Source organism: Schistocerca gregaria, chromosome 6, assembly GCF_023897955.1.
Source record: "Schistocerca gregaria isolate iqSchGreg1 chromosome 6, iqSchGreg1.2, whole genome shotgun sequence".
Classification (NCBI taxonomy): domain Eukaryota; kingdom Metazoa; phylum Arthropoda; class Insecta; order Orthoptera; family Acrididae; genus Schistocerca; species Schistocerca gregaria.
In genome coordinates, this window is record NC_064925.1 from 224,414,466 (window position 1) to 224,435,404 (window position 20,939).

Consider the following 20,939-nt stretch of genomic DNA (forward strand, 5'->3'; position numbering starts at 1 on the left):
CAGAGCACTAAAAACGTATTCCACGAGTTACTCGTTTGACATGTTTATCATACAATGCGCTGGACTTCAGCTGCAACTTGGGTGCAGAGGTCATCTACGTCGAAATCCAGACTCCGCAAGCCACCTTATGATGTATGTCAAAGGGAGCTTCGTATATTAATGTATTTTCCATCTTCGAGTGCTCCATTTGAGAAATGTGTGCAGGAAAAATGCTTGTCGCTAAGCTTCCATATCAGCTTGAATTTCTATGAAAGTAAGGTCATAACCATCTCACGAGATGTTAAGTGGGAGGAAGCAAATCAGTGCTTGCCTCTTTGTGGAAAGTGCGTTATCGGAAATTTAAAAGTAATCCTCTCTACGATGCACAAAGTATTTCTAGCAGCAGCAGCCACTGTCGATTTTGTGTACATTTGGATGTTAGTAATGGAGGAGTCTCTATGCACATGAATTTGTAATGCCGTATAGCTGTCAAGTTCACCCGTCACTTATTTTTTTCTGAAGCAGAGATGCTAATGGACTACGTTTTAACAAGAGTTTGTGATTGAAAAGGTACTGACCACATAATTTTTATTGACTTATGTGTGTTGATACTTTTTTATGCAATTGTGACACTGTTGAGAATGCAGGAGGACGGCCTAGGTTCTATTCAATTAGAAAGATTCCCAACAATTAACAATAAAATGATATTCATTAAATATTAAATAATACTCAGCTTCAATGACGCTTCTTATTGTGCGATGGGCAGCAAAATCAGAGGTTTGAAATAATTTTAAGTTCTCTAAAATAAATTCCTGCCTCTGTGCCTCTAAGTGATGCCTACGTAGAGTCCAGAGCTGGCCTATGACGCCTACGGAGCCTAAGTCTCGGAGACGACGGACAAACACTGCAGCTTGTAGACTCAGCGGTAGCTGGAGGCTGTGCACGACTCGGCGATCTGAAGGGAACTGCCCACCTAGAATAGATCACTGCTACGGTATGTACCGAGGCATCGACCAATCACTATCTTCACTCGTGATGCCCATGGATCGGCAACTGCGGCCACTGTTGGACCTCGGTATAGTTCGTACTGCGCTACGAGTGTTGCGAGCGCAGCTTATCCATTGTGGCACGGTACCCTCTGGAGTCGCGACTACCATCACCACGGACACTACTGTGTAGAATACGTGGATGGACGCTTGTTAATATATCCCATGCTATGAAGATATTTGTGTGTTGATATCTCTGACCATCAAGGCAAGTACCAGGTGGCTATAATTACGCCGCAGTGTTCCGGGTGTTGCAGTGCGAGATGTATACATCGCAGGACGCTGAAATATCGTAGGTATATTCAGTAATCGGTGTGCTCCAGGAGTGTGGTGGAAAACTAATAGTTCCACTTTCTGTGACCAAGTGAAAATATGGCGCTTTAATCATTCAGAACGTGGTATGGGTGCAGGAAAAGGGGAGGAATGATGAAACTTACGATAACAGTATTCCCGACACGTTTATTACGATATGATCACAAGTTAAACCATGCGTGCTACATTGTCTCCTGACTCAGCAACATATTGCGTCCGTGACACGGCATAGTCGGTTATTTCTAGCAGCTTATCCGGTGCAATTAGAGCGATATGTGGTCGTATACTATCATTCAGAACAGGAAGAGTCTGGATACATTCCTCGCAGGCACGATATCTGAGATCCCCACAATTAGAAATCACAGGCAGTAAGTCGGGAGATCTGGAAGACGACACATCTTGAAACTGCCTGGAGGTGATTTTGTCGTTATCGACGGTTTCTCGAAGTAATTTTTTCGCCTTCCAAGTGACATTTGGTGTTTCCCCACCTTGCATGAAAATAGTCGTATGGACACAGTTCAAAAATGGTTCAAATGGCTCTGAGCACTATGGGACTTAACTTCTGAGGTCATCAGTACCCTAGAACTTAGAACTACTTAAACGTAACTAATCTAAGGACATCACACACGCCCACGACAGAGGCAATATTCGAAACTGCGACCGTATCGGTAACGCGGATCCACACTGTAGCGCCTAGAACCGCTCGGCCAACCCAGCCGGATATGGACACAGTTTCGTCCTCGCAAAGCTGCAACCTTATCTTGCACGAGGAGGTCCTTATAACGTTCAGAGGTCACTGCACACCTAAGAGGTGACATCTCCTCGAAGAAAAACGGACTTAGAAAGAAAGACCTGGTGAAACTACATCACAGAATCAGTTAATGTGACGGCAGTGGATGTCCCCGCACAACATCTGGTGGAGCAGAACCCCATGTGCGGCAGTTCTGGGCATTCGCAGTATCGCACTGACTAAAATGTGCTTCGCCTGTCGAAAGAATATTTCCTGGCCACATGTCACCCATTTCCATGCATGCCAAAAGACCAAGGGCTAGACACGCCGTTGCAGCTAAACTCGTGCTCTAAGGGTAGCAGTACAAATAGAAAAGTCCTCGGTACCGGGTTAGAGCCCCGCGGCCGCTTAAATTTTGAAAAAATAAGAAAAAAAACTGCATTGGCGGCCAAAGACTTCCGTGGTAAGAAGTCACCCTTATTCTGCTAACGGCCTTGTCAAAGAAATGGGAGGAGCGGACAGTGATTCAGGGCATTCGTGCCTTTGGGGTGGGAAACTGTCCTTAAGGGTGGAAGGATGCTGATGGCAATGGAAACCATTGCCTGAAAGACACGTAATATATGTCCGCAGGACATGTGGATTGTAACTGAAAAAGTGCCATGATGATCTCGCCACTGGCAAAAGATTCCGGACTAGTCCAACCTTCGCACCTGGAGGCGGCTGCCAAAGAGGATATGAGAATGAGAAAAAGATTGTATAATCAACGAAAGGATAATGTTCTTACAAGTCGGGGCACGGAATGTAAGGAGTTTGAACGTGGTAGGGAAGCTAGATAATCCGAAAATGGAAATACTAAGGCTCAATATGGAAAGAAGACAATGATTTATGGTAAGACGAGTGTAGACTAATATCAACAGCATCAGGAAATGGCATGACGGGACTAGGATTCGTTATGAATAGAAAGGTAGGGTGGAGAGTGAGTTACTGTCAAAGTTCAGTGATAGGTTGTTCCCATCAGAATCGACACCAACCAGCACAGACAACGGTAGTTCCGGTATACATGCATGGGGTCTGGACCGATTGTAGGGTAAGGCGTAGAAGAAAGGGTTAAAGGAGAACATGGGCTTGGTACTAGGAATAAGAGAGAAGAAGGACTAATTGAGTGCTGCAATAAATTCCAGCAAGTAATAGTGAATACTGTGTTCATAAATAACAAGAGGAGGAGGTATACTAGGAAAAAGCCGGGACATACGTGAAGATTTCACTTAGATTACATGTTCAGGCAGAGCTTCCAAAATCAGATATTGAATTGTAAGATGTACCCATGAGCAAATGTAGACACAGATCACAATTTAGCTGTGATGCAGAGTAGGATGATGTTTAATAGAGTAGTTAGGAAGAGTTAGTGCTTAAAGAAGTGGGGTACGGAAGTACTAACGAATGAAGAGGTACGCTTGAAGTTTTCTGAGACTGTAGATATGACGATAAGGAATAGCTCAGTAGGCAATTCAGATAAACATGAATGGACATATCTAAAAAGTACAGTCACAGAAGTTGGAAAGGAAACGGTGGGCACAAAGAAGGTAATTGGGAAGAATCCATGATAACAGAAACACTTCAGTTGATCTACGAAAGAAGGAACTAGAAATATGTTCGTCCTTAGAAATGGGATAAACGGAAGCAAAGACGAAATTGCTGCATGAAAAATGTGAAAAAATCTAAACAAGAAACGATTGTCTGAGAAACTGACTCAGCATACAGAAAAGTGAAAACAGCTTTCGGTGAATCTAATGGCAAGGGAGGTAACATTAAGAGTGCAATGGGAAGCCGTCTGTTAAATGCAGAGGGGAGAGCGGATAGGTGGAAAGAGTGCATTGAAGGCCTTTGTGGGGGATGACCTGTCTGATGACGTGACAGAAGAGGAAACCGGAGTCGATAGAGAAAAGATAATGCATCTAGTATTAGAATCAGAATTTAAAGAGATTTGAATACCTAAGATCAAATAAGACAGGTGGGTAGAATAACATTCCATCAGAAATGTAAAATCGTTGGGGGAAGTGGCAACAAAACGACTATTGACGTTTCTGTGCAGAGTACATGATTCTAGCGATATGCCAGTTGACTTTCGGAAAAACATCATCCACCATTTAAAAAGACTTCAATAGCCGACAAGTGATGAAATGTTAGATGACGATAGGTTAGGCATTAGGAAACTTAAGCAGGGCTGACGTTGCGGTTTATAGGAAGTGTCGGCTTGAAAAAAGTGTTCTGCAATGTAAAATGGTGCAAGATGTTTGAAATTCTGAGAAAATTAGGGGTAAGCTATTGGGTAAGACGGCTAGTAGACAAAAACCTAGAGGGAGCAATAAGAGCTGACGATCAAGAACGAAGTGCTCGAATTAAAAGGGGTGTAAGACAGGCATGTGGTCTCTCGCCTCTGCTGTTCACTTTGTACTTTGAACAGGCAACGACGGAAATAAAGGAAAGGTTAAAGAGTGGGATTAAAATTCAAGGTAAAAGGATATCAGTGTTAAGATTCGCTGAGTAAATTGCTATCCTCAGTGAAAGTGAAGAAGAATTATAGGATTTGCTGAAAGAAACGGTCTGATGAGTACAGAATACACTTTTAGCGTAAATCGAAGGAAGACGAAAGTAATAAGTAGTAGCAACGAGAATAGTGAGAAACTTAACATATGAACTGATGATCATGAAGTAGATGAAGTTAAGGAATTCTACTACGTAGGCAGAAAACATACCTCTTAATTTGAGGAAAAAAATTCTGAGAAGGTACGTTTGGAGCACAGCACTGTACGTTAGTGATAGGTGGACTGTGGGAAAACCGGAAAAGAAGAGAACTCAAGAATCTGCGATGTGCAGCTACAAAAGAAAGCTGATGATTAGCTGGACTAATAAGGTAAGAAATGAGGAGGCTCTGGAGAACAATTGGCGAGGAAATGAATATATGGAAAAACTGAGAAGAGGAAGGGACGGGATGATAGGACAGTTGTTAAGACATTTGGAAATAACTTCCCTCATACAAGATGGAACTGTAGAACTTAAAAACCGTAGAGGGAGACAGAGATTCGGATACATCCAGCACATAACTGAGGATACAGATTGCAAGAGTTACTCCGAGATGAAGAGGATGGCACAGGAGAATAAATTGTGGTGGGCTGCATCAAACCAGTCAGAAGGCTGATGACTAAAATAAATAAATAAATAAAGAATTAAAAGAAAACTTATGTTCTGGTACATTTGGTGCACAATTGGAATCGTGTAGGTATACCGGTGTAAAGCGTGCCCCATTGTTGAACAGGTGACAGACAATTCCCATGACACAGCTCGAGCATTGGCTGCAGAATTTGTAGCATGTGCTGCACGGTTGGCTGTAGTTAACAGCACTTTACAATCGGCTGCCATTGGAATATCACCTCCCTCTGTTTGCTGCCCAGACAAATTTATCTGTTTCTTCATAATTTCTTGATCATATTTCTTAGGCCTTTTATTGATATTGGGCTCCTTTGCTGTTTAATCTGTGTTGTTCCTTCACTGCAGCGATGCAGTGCAGGAAATCTTCAACCTTCTTGATCGTTCACACCACTAGTCACTTTAGAAAAGAAAACAACACGCGTCATCAAAATAGGAAACACATTGCACATTCTGAGTCCTTACAGCGCCATATTCTCGCCTGGTGGCAGACAGTGGACTGATAATTTTTTGTAGTATGCTACACGAGATCGACGATTAATGAACATTCCTACCATGCTTCAGTGTCCTGCGATGTCTACAGTCCACACTGCAGCGCTCAAACACCGTTGCTTTAATTATAACTGCCTGATATTTCCGGAATGCGTTAAATTAGTGGTTCTGCAATGTGTGAAGTTTAGCCTACATTTCAGCTGTCAAGTTGCGTACAGGGATGACATCAGTTCCTATCATGGGTAAATGCAGATACTGGTGTCAGCTTACAGTTTTGCGCGTCTTTCCTATGATCCTTCTTCTAAATGTGATTGACTGGTGCCTTTCTCCAATTGATCGGTTCGTTTCGTGGCTTCATGACTGTATGATACACCACTGCGGGCCGTATAGTCCCGCCATCTGTAGGTTATAAGAAACTGCCACCTACCGCACATTGTCTGTCTGTTGAAATGAGGCTCCCTGGCAGCAGTTTTCGCGACCTGAGACTTGCAGTGCCCATAGCCGAAGTCTTTGCTCTCGCAGTATGCAGTAGAATGGAACTAGCCATAAGCTTGCACCTCGTCTAGGAGGTATGATGATAGGTTTTCATCCTTGAACTGGTAATACGTGAAGTGACGTAGACGGAGTCTTTGCTTTCGCAGTGTGCAGTAGAGCGGAACGAGACAGAAGTACGCGCCTCCTCTAGGGATTGTCCCATAGGTTTCCCTCCTTGTATCGGTAAGGGGTGAAGTCACGTCATGTTGTGACAGATTCCCATCGCGCCGTCATATGCAGCAGAGTCGAGTTGCATACTACACAGTATTCTCCTAAGTAGCGAAAGTGCTTATTGTAAGCCGGCCGCGGTGGTCTCGGGGTTCTAGGCGCTCAGTCCGGAGCCGTGCGACTGCTACGGTCGCAGGTTCGAATCCTGCCTCGGGCATGGATGTGTGTGATGTCCTTAGGTTAGTTAGGTTTAAGTAGTTCTAAGTTCTAGGGGACTGATGGCCACAGATGTTAAGTCCCATAGTGCTCAGAGCCATTTTTTTGCTTATTGTATTTTGCTTAGCTGTTTGATAGTGTAATTACTCACTTCTGAATTCATAATGTACTATCTAGAGTTGTTGCACTCTACAAGCTTTAGTTAGTGTTTCTTGTTGTATGGACCGGAAAGCTGATGTCTGCGTAGTTTCACAGTGGGTTTATTGTGCGTGAGTGTGTTCACAGTCAGTTTGGTATCACGAAGTCGTAAGCCGGTTCTGGCTCGCTTGTGTTTCCACAATGAACTATAGATCCCAACGTGGATCAGTTGTAGAATTTTGGAGCACGTATTGTGTTCGAGTATAATGAAGTCGTAAGCCGGTTCTGGCTCGCTTGTGTTTCCACAAAGAACTATAGATCCCAACGTGGATCAGTTGTAGAATTTTGGAGCACGTATTGTGTTCGAGTATAATGACTTTTCTGGAGACTAGAAATCTGCTCTGCAGGAATCAGCATGGGTTTCGAAAAAGACGATCGTGTGAAACCCAGCTCGCGCTATTCGTCCACGAGATTCAGAGGGCTGTAGACACTTGTTCCCAATTAGATGCCGTGTTTCTTGACTTCCGCAAGGCTTTCGATACAGTTCCCCACAGTCGTTTAATGAACAAAGTAAGATCATGTGGATTATCAGACCTATTGTGAGATTGGATTGAAGAGTTCCTAGATAACATAACTCAGCATGTCATTCTCAATGGAGAGAAGTCTTCTGAAGTAAGAGTGATTTCAGGTGCACAGCAGGTGAGTGTCGTAGGACCGTTGCTATTCACAATATACATAAATGATCTTGTGGATAACATCGGAAGTTCACTGAGGCTTTTTGCGGATGATGCTGTAGTATATCGAGAGGTTGTAACAATGGAAAATTGTACTGGAATGCAGGAGGATCTGCAACGAATAAACACATGGTGCAAGGAATGGCAATTGAATCTCAATGTAGACAAGTGTAATATGCCGCGAATACATAGAAAGAAAGATCCTTTATCATTTAGCTACAACATAGCAGGTCAGCAACTGGAAGCAGTGAATTATCTGGGAGCAGGCATTAGGAGTGATTTAAAATGGAATGACCATATATTATTAATCGTCGGTAAAGCAGATGCCAGACTGCGATTCATTGGAAGAATCCTAAGGAAATGCAGTCCGAAAACAAAGGAAGTAGGTAAGAGTACACTTGTTCGCCCACTGCTTGAATTCTGCTCAACAGTGTGGGATCCGTACCAGATAGGGTTGATAGAAGAGATAGAGAAGATCCAACGGAGAGCGGCGCGCTTTGTTACAGGATCATTGAGTAAACGCGAAAGCGTTACGGAGATGGCAGATAAACTCCGTGGAAGACTCTGCAGGAGAGATACTCAGTAGCTCGGTACGGGCTTTTTTTGATGTTTCGAGAACACACCTTTACCGAGTAGTCAAGCAGTATATTGCTCTTTCCTACGTATATCTCGTGAAGAGATCGTGAGGATAAAATCAGAGAGATTAGAGCCCATACAGAGGCACACCGACTATCCTTCTTTCCACGAACAATACGAGACTGGAATAGAAGGGAGAACCGATAGAGGTACTCTTGGTACCCTCCTCCACTCACCGTCAGGTGGCTTGCGGAGTATGGATGTAGATGCAGATGTAGATGTGTGGTTGCTGATTACGGACACTTCTGTTTTCTTCACCAAATGTAGGGAAAGTGGATCTGGCTCGCTTTGCGAAGTTTCCACTGACACGTGTGGTTGGTAATGGAGAAATTTATGTGATTTGTGCGCGAGGAAATATTGTGCAGATTCTTCAACATAATCCGGCGTGACGCCCGTGAACCATTGACGCAAGAGAGCTGTTTCCGTTTGTCTTTCACCCTCAGCACTTGTAGACTTCGTCCCGTGGTTGCTACCAAGCTGGTCGAGTGTTTGGTGGATTTCACATCTGACGCCGGGATAACTCTTAGAACGCCGGGTGTTTCATATTGACGACGGATATGGAAAATTATTTCTAATGAAATTTGAGTAGGGGAAAAAATTTTAAAAAATACTGAAATAAATAAATTTGTTCAGACCAACGGGTACTTCATCATTTTAGATTATTTTTTAGTCATCAGTCTTTTGACTGTGCTGGATGAATTCCAATCTCTGTCTTCCTATACAGTTTTTATCCTCTTCAGCACCTTCAGGTACCATGGGGGTGATGTCTTAACAGGATGGCCCTTCTTCTTGTCAGTGCTTTCCATATACTCCTTTCCAAGATTGTAATTCACGATATCCGGTTTTATGGCGCTATACGATAAATTCGTTGATTTTTTAAAAAAAAAGCGTGTGGGGCCTGAAGATGGCAAAATGAACTGTCGAAACTGGTTGCTTTTAGAATAAAATAAAATATCTTAAAGTGTACGGCTGTTGGTAAATTTTATTGAATTGGAAAGTACATACCAGCTGAAGTCCCCTGGCCGTAATGGACCAACAGAGATCTGATAAATCCTTGCCTTGGCAAAGAAGGACTTGACTTAGCTTTGGACTGTGCCTCATTCTTAGTGCTCCATCACACACTCACAGAGCTAACAACATGGTAATATCTCCTCTTGTAACTCCCCACGTGGTAACTTACCAACTGCTATGCCTTCCTGCAACCCAGAAAGGCTGTGCAGTTGCATGATGGTGTTATTTCTTCCTGGTATGTATTCTGCATAAAAATGTTACGACGGTAATAACTGGTAGCATTCAACCGTATTTCTGTCCTCTCTCGGGCGTGAGTGTGTGTGCGTTGTCCTTAGCGTAAGTTAGATTAAGTGGTCTGTAAGCCTAGGGACCGATGACCTCAGCAGTTTGGTCCCATAGAACTTAACATAAAATTTGCAAAATTTGCATATGGCGGCCAGCCCCTTAGGATGTGGCTGGCAAGGAGGGAAGTAAATCCAGTGTGCACTCTGCATGCATAAAATGTGGAGTCGTCCCAGATGTGGAACGGATCATTCTGGATGTTAGAAAGAGGGTTCAGCCACTGAACTAGGTGGTGGATCATGTTGGCACTAAAGCTGTGTGTCATTTTAGATCAGAAAAGATTCTCTCTGTATACGAACTACTAGATGAAGTGGTAAAGACCGCTAGCCTTGCTTGCGAGAAGAAGGCAGAGGTCAGAAATCTGTAGCATTATCGACAGGATCGATTGCAGACTTTTGGCACAGAGCCGAGCGGAGGGCCTGCATATGAGTCTCAGATGGCTCTGTGACCATATAGGCTACACGTTCCTTCACTTGCTTCATAGCGTGATGGTATACTGGGTCCCGCTTAATAGGTTAGGGATCCGTCAGACACAGGAGGCGGCAGTAGTAATAGTGGGGACTGTATCGAGTAAATTGGGAGTTTTTTAGGTGAGGTTCAGGTTGGGAAAGAAAAGAAGATGGGCTTCAGTCTCAAATATTACAGACCAACAACAGGACTAGGTTAGATCCAGGTGTTGTAAATTGTAGTAGCTCTTTAGGGAAATCACCAGAGCTCCAAGTGCTAAGAGAAGACACCGAAGGTCAAAACATTATAAGTACCGATATCTGGTTAAGGCCGGAGGTATGTTCAGTCGAAAGTTTTGGGAAGATCCTGTCGGTGTTCATAAATGGGAATATTAAATACAGTTGGTGGCGGCATGTTTGTTGCTGTTACCGTCTCTAACGACCTTGCTGTTGACGGGACGTTAAACTCAGATCTTCCTTTCCTTGTTGCTGAAAGAAATAGTTTATATTGTTGCTAAACTGAAGTAGGTAGTTCCTGTGAGTTATTATGGGTGGTTATACTTCACAACCAGAATGAAATAATACTTGGTTTCTTTTAAGGACCACCTGACTCGGACGATACAGTTGCTGAATGGTTGAAATTGAGCTGAGTATCATCTCAAATAGGGACCCCACTCATACAGTTATAATAGATAGTGATGACTTCAATCTATCCTTGGTACGTTGGCAAAAATAGATGTTCAAAGCCGTTGGCAGGTATAAGTATAGTTCCTTCCTTTAAAGTATCAGCATGTCTGGCCTAATGATGTCCATAGTATGTAAAATGAATGTGGAGGAGGCGAGAGAAATGAAACAAAAGGAATTTAGCTGCGTGCCGGATCAGTATTCGAGCCCGGAATCTCCTGCATCCTAGGTAGTTGCGTTATCCACTCCTCCACCCACACGCATTGTTTATCGCAACTGCGCGGACTGTCTCTGCACGTACTATCTAGCGCGACCTACCCAGTCTCCATCCATGTCCTTCTCGCTCGCGACTTTGAGATTTCCGATGTCCGGAAGAACAAACACCACCCATTCACTTAACTGATTCGCCTCGATTGATATGAATTCAGTATCTTCAGTGCGAATGCACAATCAAGTTCAACCTCCTGCGGGAATCTCAAAATAGCGGGCAAGGGGACACGGAATGGGCTGTGGACACCTGGTGTAGGTGGGAGTGTGGGTCGGCTTAGGGGCGTACCGAGATAGTCCATTGCGATAAACACTGTATATGGGTGGCGCAGTTATTAACCAACTGCCTAGCAAGTGGGACATTCCAGGATCGTATCCCGATCCGGCACACGTTCTCAGTCGTTGCCGCTGACTCCACATGAAGTTTCGGTGCAGCTGATGTAATGAACCCTCCCTTTCCTTTCCTCCCCCTTCTCAACACCTTCAATTTACGCAATACGTATCACATGCCTTGGTGCCTTTTCTTTCAGAGATGTGCGAAGGAGCAGACACCTTGTATTCACACAAAAGATACCCACAGTAGTCAGTTTATTTTAAATTTTTTGCCGAAGCTGATTAATGTGACTGTACCACGAATGCATTGACACTGATTATGCAGTATACTGGATTTACTCGAGCCTGAAGATGGTCATCGTCGAGCGAAATTAATTATCTGATTAAACTTGTGATTCATGATCGAATCGCTGTGATACATTATTAAGAAAATACTTGAACACACTTTAAACCATTGTGTACTGCGTACAGAAGAGAAACATTTGAGAAACGATGATTGTATGACAATGCGTCCTCTCGTAAAGCGGCGTATGTGAGAGAATGGTTTGTGGACATAACATTCCTCTAATGGACTAGCCTGCCCAGAGTCCTGAGCTCAACCCGGTGGAATGCCTTTTAGATAAGGCAGAACACTCCAAATCAACGTCAACCTTCTCTGATGTCGGCCCTTGAAGAAGAATAGGATGCCATTCCTCCAAAATTACTCAGACTCATCGTTGAAAGCGTCCCCAGTAGTTTATAAGGCGTCATAAAGGTGAAGGGTGGACGCGCGCCACATTTATGTCCACTAATAGGTGATCAGGTATTTTGATCAGATAGCGTAAATGGTTTTCAATGATGGTTTCAATAAGCTTTATGTCCCTAATACCATATGGAAATGATTACGTTAACAATGATCTTCATCATCTATGTCACGGCATAGGTCTGCAGAGCTGTTCCACTATATAAGGCCACCTCTTCTTTGGCCTGCCCAAAGAGCTTTCGTTTATCGATCTGTTGTGAACGGCTAGTTTTAGTAACCGATCATTGCCAATTCAAAGAATATGGTGAATTCTGTCTACTTGTATTTTTAATGATTACCTTTGTGATTAGATTTGCTACAGAGATCGATTACTCTCAGAAACCGATCCTGTGACTTGAACTCATTTCATACCTTTGGTCATAGTGATTCATAAATTGCTCTCACACAAAGAAAGTGATACTGCCGAGTCGTTTTTGAACTTCCTCTGGGTGTCTGTACGGCAAATTTTCTCCTGATCGTCTCTCACATCCTTGAGACAGCAGATAACTTTCTCTAGGTTTTGGCGGCGCAAAGACTGTCCCATTAAGTTTCGGGTGCGCAGCTGCAAGAATTCTCCTTCTTCTAATATTTCGGCGATGTACCGTTCAGCCATCTTCAGAGTGAGCCGCAAGATTCCCGCTCCAGTGCTCGCTTCGTCCCTTTATACTCGTGTACCGCGCAACTGCGCATACGGCCACAGATGCAAATGCGCCAGAGACGTTGGTCGGCGGCAGAGACGTGCAGTCGATCTGTATTGGCATGCCGGTATATCATCAGTGCAGCTCACAATGATACATCGACATGCCAACACAGATCGACTGCGGAGTCATAGATGTTGCTCGAGCATTGTGCACGTCTCTGCCCTTCGACCATAAATATAATAGACTGGTCCTGACGTCATTTTCGTGGCTCCAACATCTCTGGGCTAAAGTCAGGTGAATGTTGGCAAAACATGGTTGTTTCGTGTTGCGCTTATGGCTGTAATCAGCGTTCGTCGGGTGACATGGCATTACACTTCACGTGTAAGTGCGTCTATGATAGTGCAGATGCGTTTATTGAAATCTGCTGACATGACTTTTATATGTTTTTTTACACTTGAAATAGAGTATCACGTAAATTAAAATGTTGAAAGTGATGCCTGTTAAGTCAGACTCATATTACATTTCGGAAAGTATCTGTGATAATTCGGTTACAGAAGTAAGTATAACTGTTTCTCGTTCCTCCTCATAGGTTCCCTAAGGATGAAAATCGAAGGCAGGTTCGGATACAGGCCCTAAAAGGGAAAAACTTTAAGCCATCTGCACATACGCGCCTTTTTGGATATACAAGTGAAATTATAATAATGTAAGAGCACCTATAGTGGACACATGAAGAGAATTTTTTTCTACTTTCTAATACTATTAAATAAATGTAGGCTACAAAATTATTTTCTGATACTTCAAAATCTCACCTTTTATCTAAAATATCATTTTTTAAACTGATAGTTTAAACTTTTGTAAAAATAGTAGGAACTGAACCTTTGAAGTGCACCTAAAATTGATACTCTAAAATGGACCTGCTCCGAAAGTCGACAATTTTGGCACCTTTACTTGACGTAATTCCCATACCCCATTTTCTTTTATATGTGACCAGAGCTCAAAACGCGGCCAATACAATGTTTAAAGTTTTGACACGAGCCCACTCTTACTGTTTAAGAGAATTTTAACGACATTTTACTTTAAGTGATAGTTTACAGTAATTTCGTCCCGCTGCCCACCTGAGGGGCGTTTGATGTATTTGTTAGATTTTATAAATGGTACTGTGAACAAATCCAGGTCAAATGTAGTTATAACATAATTTTTCGCAAATAAAAAAGTTATTTTTGTTGGAAGCGTTTGGCAGTCAATTGAGAAATGTGGGTAAAATACGATACAAACATAGGATGGCAGACCGCTGATTTGAAATCCCGCCACGTTTTGCCAACAGTCACGTGGTTTATGTTGGAGCCACACCAGCCCTATAGCTTCTGCACAGCAAGGCCAGTCTACTAGTATCTATGGTCGAAGTCTGCCAGCGACCAACGTCTGTGGCGCATTTGCATCTGTGGCCGCATGCGCAATTTCGCGGTACACGAGTATAAAGGGACGAAGCGGTCACCGGGGGAAGGGGGGGGGGGGGAGCGGCAATCTCGCGGCTCGCTCTGACGATGGCTGAACGTTATACTGCTGAAATATTAGAAGAAGAAGGGGAATTCTTGCGGCTGCTCAATGGAACAACTTTCTCTAGATCTGTCAGTCGGAGATAAGGGTGTGGTACTCACGTCTACGGTGACCCCCGCGAGCGGGAATAGCTGGGCCGGCGGCGCGTCCCGGGGCACGTATCGGTAGAACTCGCGCCCGTCCTTGTACCACTTGACCGAGTAGAGCGCCTCGCCCTCCAGGTCGAACAGGCACTGGTGCGTCACGCTCTGGTTGCGGACCACGTACGACGGGATGCGTGCCTCCAGCAGCTTCAGGCCCCAGGCGCCTGCAACACACAAAAGCAGCGCGACCTAAAGAAGAGTTTCACACACTCTACGATTTCTTAAATAACAGTCACCAAAGTTCAGCTTCATCATTGAGGTAGAGAGGTGGTCTACAGAACGTCTGACAGTACTTCAGGACACAGAGTGTATAGAGAATCTGTGTGTGTGTGTTGTGTGTGTGTGTGTGTGTGTGTGTGTGTGTGTGTGTGTGTGTGGTCTTCAGTCCTGAGACTGGTTTGATGCAGCTCTCCATGCTACTCTATCCCGTGCAAGCTTCTTCATCTCCCAGTACCTACTGCAACCTACATCCTTCTGAATCTGCTTGGTGTATTCATCTCTTGGTCTCCCTACTCGATTTTTACCCTACACGCTGCCCTCCAATACTAAATTGGTGATCCCTTGATGCCTCAGAACATGTGCTACCAACCTGTCCCTTCTTCTTGTCAAGTTGTGCCACAGACTTCTCTTCTCCCCAATCCTCTTCAATACCTCCACATTAGTTATGTGATGTACCCATCTAATCTTCAGCATTCTTCTGTAGCACCACATTTCGAAAGCTTCTATTCTCTTCTTGTCTAAACTATTTATCGTCCATGTTTCACTTCCGTACATGGCTACACTCCATACAAATACTTTCAGAAACAACTTCCTGACACTTAAATCTATACTCGATGTTAACAAATTTATCTTCTTCAGAAACGTTTTCCTTTCCAATGCCAGCCTACATTTTATATCCTCTCTACTTCAACCATCACCAGTTATTTTGCTCCCCAAACAGCAAAACTCCTTAACCATTTTAAGTGTCTCATTTCGTAATCTAATACCCTCAGCATCACCCGACTTAATTCGACTACATTCCATTATCCTCGTTTTGCTTGTGTTGATGTTCATCTTATATCCTCCTTTCAAGACACTATCCATTCCGTTCAACTGCTGTTCCATGTCCTTTGCTGTCTCTGACAAAATTACGATGTCATCGGCGAACCTCAAAGTTTTTATTTCTTCTCCATGGATTTTAATACCTACTCCGAATTTTTCTTTTATTTCCTTCACTGCTTGCATAGAGAATCTACTAGTACAAATAAATACTTAGGTGCCACTTTGAAGAGCACTAAAACCAGAAATAAGCAGTGCTCTATGCTCTGTCTTAATGTGTCTTCCCTATCTTTCACATAAACAGCCATCTGCCATCAGCAATAAAATGAACATGGTTCTGGTAGGATAATTTCAACTATCATCTCACCGCTATACGCATCAATACTCCCCTTTTGATTTTTGATGTCACATCAACATAATTGCTTTAGTGTCAAGTAACAGTGGAAGGAACCACAGAAACTATAGTGCGATTATAATTAATGTGCAGGTAATTACGGAGATCCAGTGTGGGCTGTAATTATCATATGATAGCGAAACGTTGTAATGCATACGTGCATTCCCTTCACGTGTTTAAGCCAAGTATTACGCACATTTATGCGTTTGTGAATACTCAGTAGCAGCAAGGGTACGTGAACATTTAACAATTAAGCGTCAGCAAGGAGGATTAGTGATGAAATCATAGGAGGGCAATGTTGTCCAGCCTTAGTAGGGACAAGATTTGATTATTCGGGAGTAGGATCTTACAATTTGAGACAGTATTCCGAGTCGAACTTCCATCACAATGTCCGCAAACAAGACGTTGGATCCGCCTAGCAACAGCGATCTGAACGCCCATTGGCTGAAAGTTTGTATATATGTAGGAAACGAGCGAAGTGTACTTATTGCCTGAGGGAGAAAGGTCCGTCGGGAAGAGAGGGCGAGTTAGTAGCGAGACGCCACTCAAAACGCACGGTCGAGTAACTGTGGCGGTGCTAAAAGAACGGTCGCGAGTAAATAGTTCAGCTGTTAAACAAGGTATATAGTGTAGGTATTAGTTATCAGTGAACGCCACGTGTCGTGGGCAGTGTGTATCACGATTATGGAAAGTCAGAAAGGTGTTAACGTGTTATAAAGGGTTGAAAAAGGGCGTAGCACAGAGCCGCCATGTTGCAAATTCGGTTATGTGTGTGTCAAAGTATTTTCTTTATTTAAACGAGTATAGTACAAATCGTTGACATTTAACAACTGGCATCCCGAAACACTCCACTTCAGCAGGATCACCTACATTGAACCTGGCGCCTGAGCGCTACTACTGTGCGACAAGGGACGGACTACCGAAGCAGCAAGAAACCAGAAAAGTAAGGCAGAGTCTCTTCCTTCTCGCTACAGTGTCACAGAGGGTATTGAAATGTGGTGGATGTAATGTGCTAACTTACGCTAAGGATAACGCACACACCCATGCCCGACGGAGGACTGGAACCTTCCACAGGGTGGAGCCAAGCGAACTGTGGCAAGGCGCCCGAGACAGTGCAGCTACCCCGCGCGGCAGCGTTCTCGAACCGAGGTTCAAATGGCTCTGAGCACTATGGAACTTAACAGAGATGGTCACCAGTCCCCTAGAACTTAGAACTACTTAAATCTAACTAACCTAAGGACATCACACAACACCAAGTCATCTCGAACCGAGGGTTTTTGCATGCACTGCCAATTGACCCAATGCTTCGTCGACCGATCGTTACCGGAATCCTGCCACATGTTGACATAACATTTGGTGTGGTTTGCAGGTTGCAGTGTCGTCAGTTACATGTCTTTGGAATGGTAAATCGGTCAAGGTGTCCCGAAATTCGTTGGCATCACGGTATTCCGTCGCCACAACACAATGCTTCCCGCGCATGGGGTCGCGGGTTCGATTCCCGGCGGGGTCTGGGTTTTTCTCTGCCTAGACATGACTGGGTGTTGTGTGTTCTTTATCATCATTTCAATATCATGACGAGCAAGTCGCTGAAGTGGTGTCAACTAAAAAAGGACTTGCAATACGGCGGCCGAAGTACCCCGCCTGGGGCCTCCCTGCCAGCAATGCCATACGATCATTTCATTTCATTTCATCGAAAGAACAAGACAGAAACCCGGCCTCCAAGGGGCAAAAAGTCCTAACTGCTTGTGCAATGGACAACTGAGTCGTATTTCTCCATCTACATCTACATCCATACTCCGCAATCCACCTGACGGTGTGTGGCGGAGGGTACCAAGAGTACCTCTATCGGTTCTCCCTTCTATTCCAGTCTTGTATTGTTGGTGGAAAGACGGATTGCCGGTATGCCTCTTTGTGGGATCTAATCTCATTGATTTTATCCTCATAGTGCCTTCGCGAGATATACGTAGGAGGAGCAAACTTCAACAAAAGCCCCTACCGAGCTACTGAGCGTCTCTCCTGCAGAGTCATCCACTGGAGTTTATCTATCATCTCCGTAACGCTTTCGCGATTACTAAATGATCCTGTAACGAAGCGCGCTGCTCTCCGTTGGATCTTCTCTATCTCTTTTATCAACCCTATCTGGTACGGAGCCCACACCGATGAACAACATTCAAGCAGTGGACGAACAAGTGTACTCTTACCTACTTCCTTTGGTTCGGACTGCATTTCCTTAGGATTCCTCCAACAAATCTCAGTCTCGCATCTGCTTTACCGACGACTAATTATATATGGTCATTCCATTTTATATCACTCCTAATGTCTGCTCCCAAATAATTTAAGGAATTAACTGTTTCCAGTTGCTGACCTGTTATATTGTAGATAAATGATAAAGGATCATTCTTTCTATGTACTCGCAGCACATTACACTTGTCTACATAAGGCCTCAAGTCATCACTGCAGGGAATTGCTATCCCATGGACTCTAGATGCTGATTTGCTGTTGCCTATTGTAAAGTGGTTATAATTTCGCACCTTACAAGAACTCATCCACATACTTTTCCGTGATCTACAAACACTATTAGGTATCATGTGATAGGTTGTACATCGTATATATGAATATATAAAGCAGACTGACATTGTCACGTACACCTTCTAAATAACTGTTAACGCTTATTGCATGAAAGGTGACCGAGTGTCTTTATTATAAAAAACGGCGAAATGAATGGTTACCTATACTAGTAAGGGTTGTAAAGCCAGTGGAAATGAAACGGCTGGCGGAACTCAAGCTCTGGGTGGAAGGCCCATTCAGGTGTGTTGGTCATGCTTCAACATAGGAAACAGCAAGACGGGCATCGTAGCACTTAAGTGCTGGAGCACAATAGAGTAGCGACCGGCCGATTTGGTAGCCAAACCTGAAGGATTATACTTCGGAAACTACGAAACTCTTGGAAGCAGATGAGAGGAACGAAGAAGCAGCACCTCGGAAACCACGCAGGCTGGGTTATTTCCAAGGAATTTTAATTTTTACTCAGAAGCGTACCATTGTACGAGTACAGGTTTTTCCTCGCAAACATTCCGCGCTGGACTGCAAAAGACTAAAATTTGGTTGGTGGGCGTTCGGAAGAATCTGCAGAGAGGGAGAATATTCCGTAGTTTCGGAAATATGATTAGCTTTTGAAATTAAGATGGTGGGGAGCTTAGTCTTGCTGGGAAGCCAGCGCTGGAGAGACGTGGTCTTCCGTTCGTGAGCGTCCGTACGTGACAGTCGCTCGATATCAGCTTTTGTTGGTACAGACGGACTTGCTGTCTTTGCTCTCAGTAGATTTTATAGTTAGAACAGTTAGGAACTATACTGTTGCGAACCTATACGATTCTTAACTTCACTTGCGCGTTGGAAGTCCTCGTTGAGTACGCAACGTTCAGTAATTGAGAGGACTTCTTCTGCCTATACTTATATTGAGACGTACCTGAACTCCATCCTTGTGGCTGGGAGTTCGCGTCTCTCGTCTGTAGAACACAGAGAGGAGAAGACAGTATTAGAATATATCAGGCAGAGGACCACCTTCTGCCGTCCTAGCGTTTCAAAGAGTTTATTTGTGGCTGGAGTTCTTCCATCATCGCAGACGAGTAGAAGAACCATCACTTCAACGCACCGGCCGCAGTACATACAGTGATATCGCAAATTGCTTTGCTTATTATGGATATAAAATGGTTCAAATGGCTCTGAACACTATGGGACTCAACATCTGAGGTCATCAGTCCCCTAGAACTTAGAACTACTTAAACATAACTAGGATTTGAACCTGCGACCGTATCAGTCACTCGGTTCCGGCCTGAAGTGCCTAGAACCGCACGGCCACCGCGGCCGGCTATGGCTATAAAAGCTGAAGAGCTGTGAGCACGTTAGTTTAATTCCACTGAGGTTCCACACCACTGTAGATCATCTTTGAAAGTAGTGTCTTCTAGTGTTCGGTATGTAGATGATGTCAGTCATTTCGCGTTTTTGGTATTAGACCGCGCAGTCATAATAAGGGGCGGAGTTGGGCAATTGATTAGTAATTCTACTTAGGAAATGTAAACTTTGTGATATAATTTTTTAATCTACAATAAATATATAAGCAAGAGCAACGTTTATCATTTAGTAGGATTAGTGGCCTTCATCATTCATTTATGTTTAGATTGTAATTTATAGAATTAAGAGATCCTAAGATCTGTTGCAGGGGGGTAGTCATACAGGGCCAAATCTTCATTTTAGCGTTTATTATTTTACACCCACCTGGACTATCACTCTGCAGATGGTGTCTGGTTGATGCACCACTGCTGACTGCACTTCATCAGCGCCACTGGACGGAATTTCCACGTGAAACACCGCAGTTGGACGGCCAAGGAGTTGCTACAGTGGACCTTTTCAGATGAATCACGTGTTAAGCTCCATCTGATACAATACTTTTGGCACGTATGGTCCTGCAACAATCGTCAGATGTGTCCAGGCCAGAGAAGGAACGTTGTGACCTGGAGAATATTTTTGTGGCATTCCTTGGTGATCTCGTCAGTGTGGAAGCACAATGGATCAACGTAAGTATGCACTTATCTTTGGGAACCATGTCCATCACATGTAATTTGTTTTTCCTCGGCAGGCTATTGCCTATACCACTCTAGTATGCGACTGATAGGAAATCTCTTGTTGGTGACTGTAAAGCAGTAGCAAATTGGCAAGTAGTATCTATGGGGCAGCGTTTCCTGCAGCGAAGCGCTGAGGCCACAAGGCAGTTCTCCATGGCCGCTGCTAAACGGATATCAAGTGGACCTGCTGGCTGTGGAACACAGGCGGTTCCCCAGAATGGAATAATTGGCAGCCAGGCCGTAAGTACCTTGTAGGATCCTTTTTGTTCATGCTGATTATTTCAATAACCTCTCTTGTTTCTCATTTTGCATCTACGGATCCCAGGCAAACACACGAAGTTCTAGAAAATTGGTAGAACGGCCGTATTTCCGACGGTGTTCAACTATGGCTAACTCGTCTAAATGCACAACTTCGAAAACGATCGCGGAAGCACGTGAAGTGCTCCACAACGACAGAAGGCAAATAGTCAAGTGTTAGGGAAATGGAT

The 20,939-nt window shown here is 43.9% G+C and overlaps 1 protein-coding gene across 1 annotated transcript in view; it reads right to left on the reverse strand.

Moving 5' to 3' along the window:
* LOC126278810 (uncharacterized) overlaps positions 1–14,649 on the reverse strand; it is a 277,270-nt gene extending 262,621 nt beyond the window's left edge. The window contains exons 1-2 of the mRNA XM_049979084.1: positions 14,634–14,649; positions 14,356–14,561 (exon numbers count right to left, since the gene is read on the reverse strand). Coding sequence (XP_049835041.1) covers positions 14,356–14,561; positions 14,634–14,649 — 222 coding nt within the window. The remainder of the gene's footprint in view (positions 1–14,355; positions 14,562–14,633) is intronic.
* Between the last annotated feature and the right edge of the window lie 6,290 nt (positions 14,650–20,939).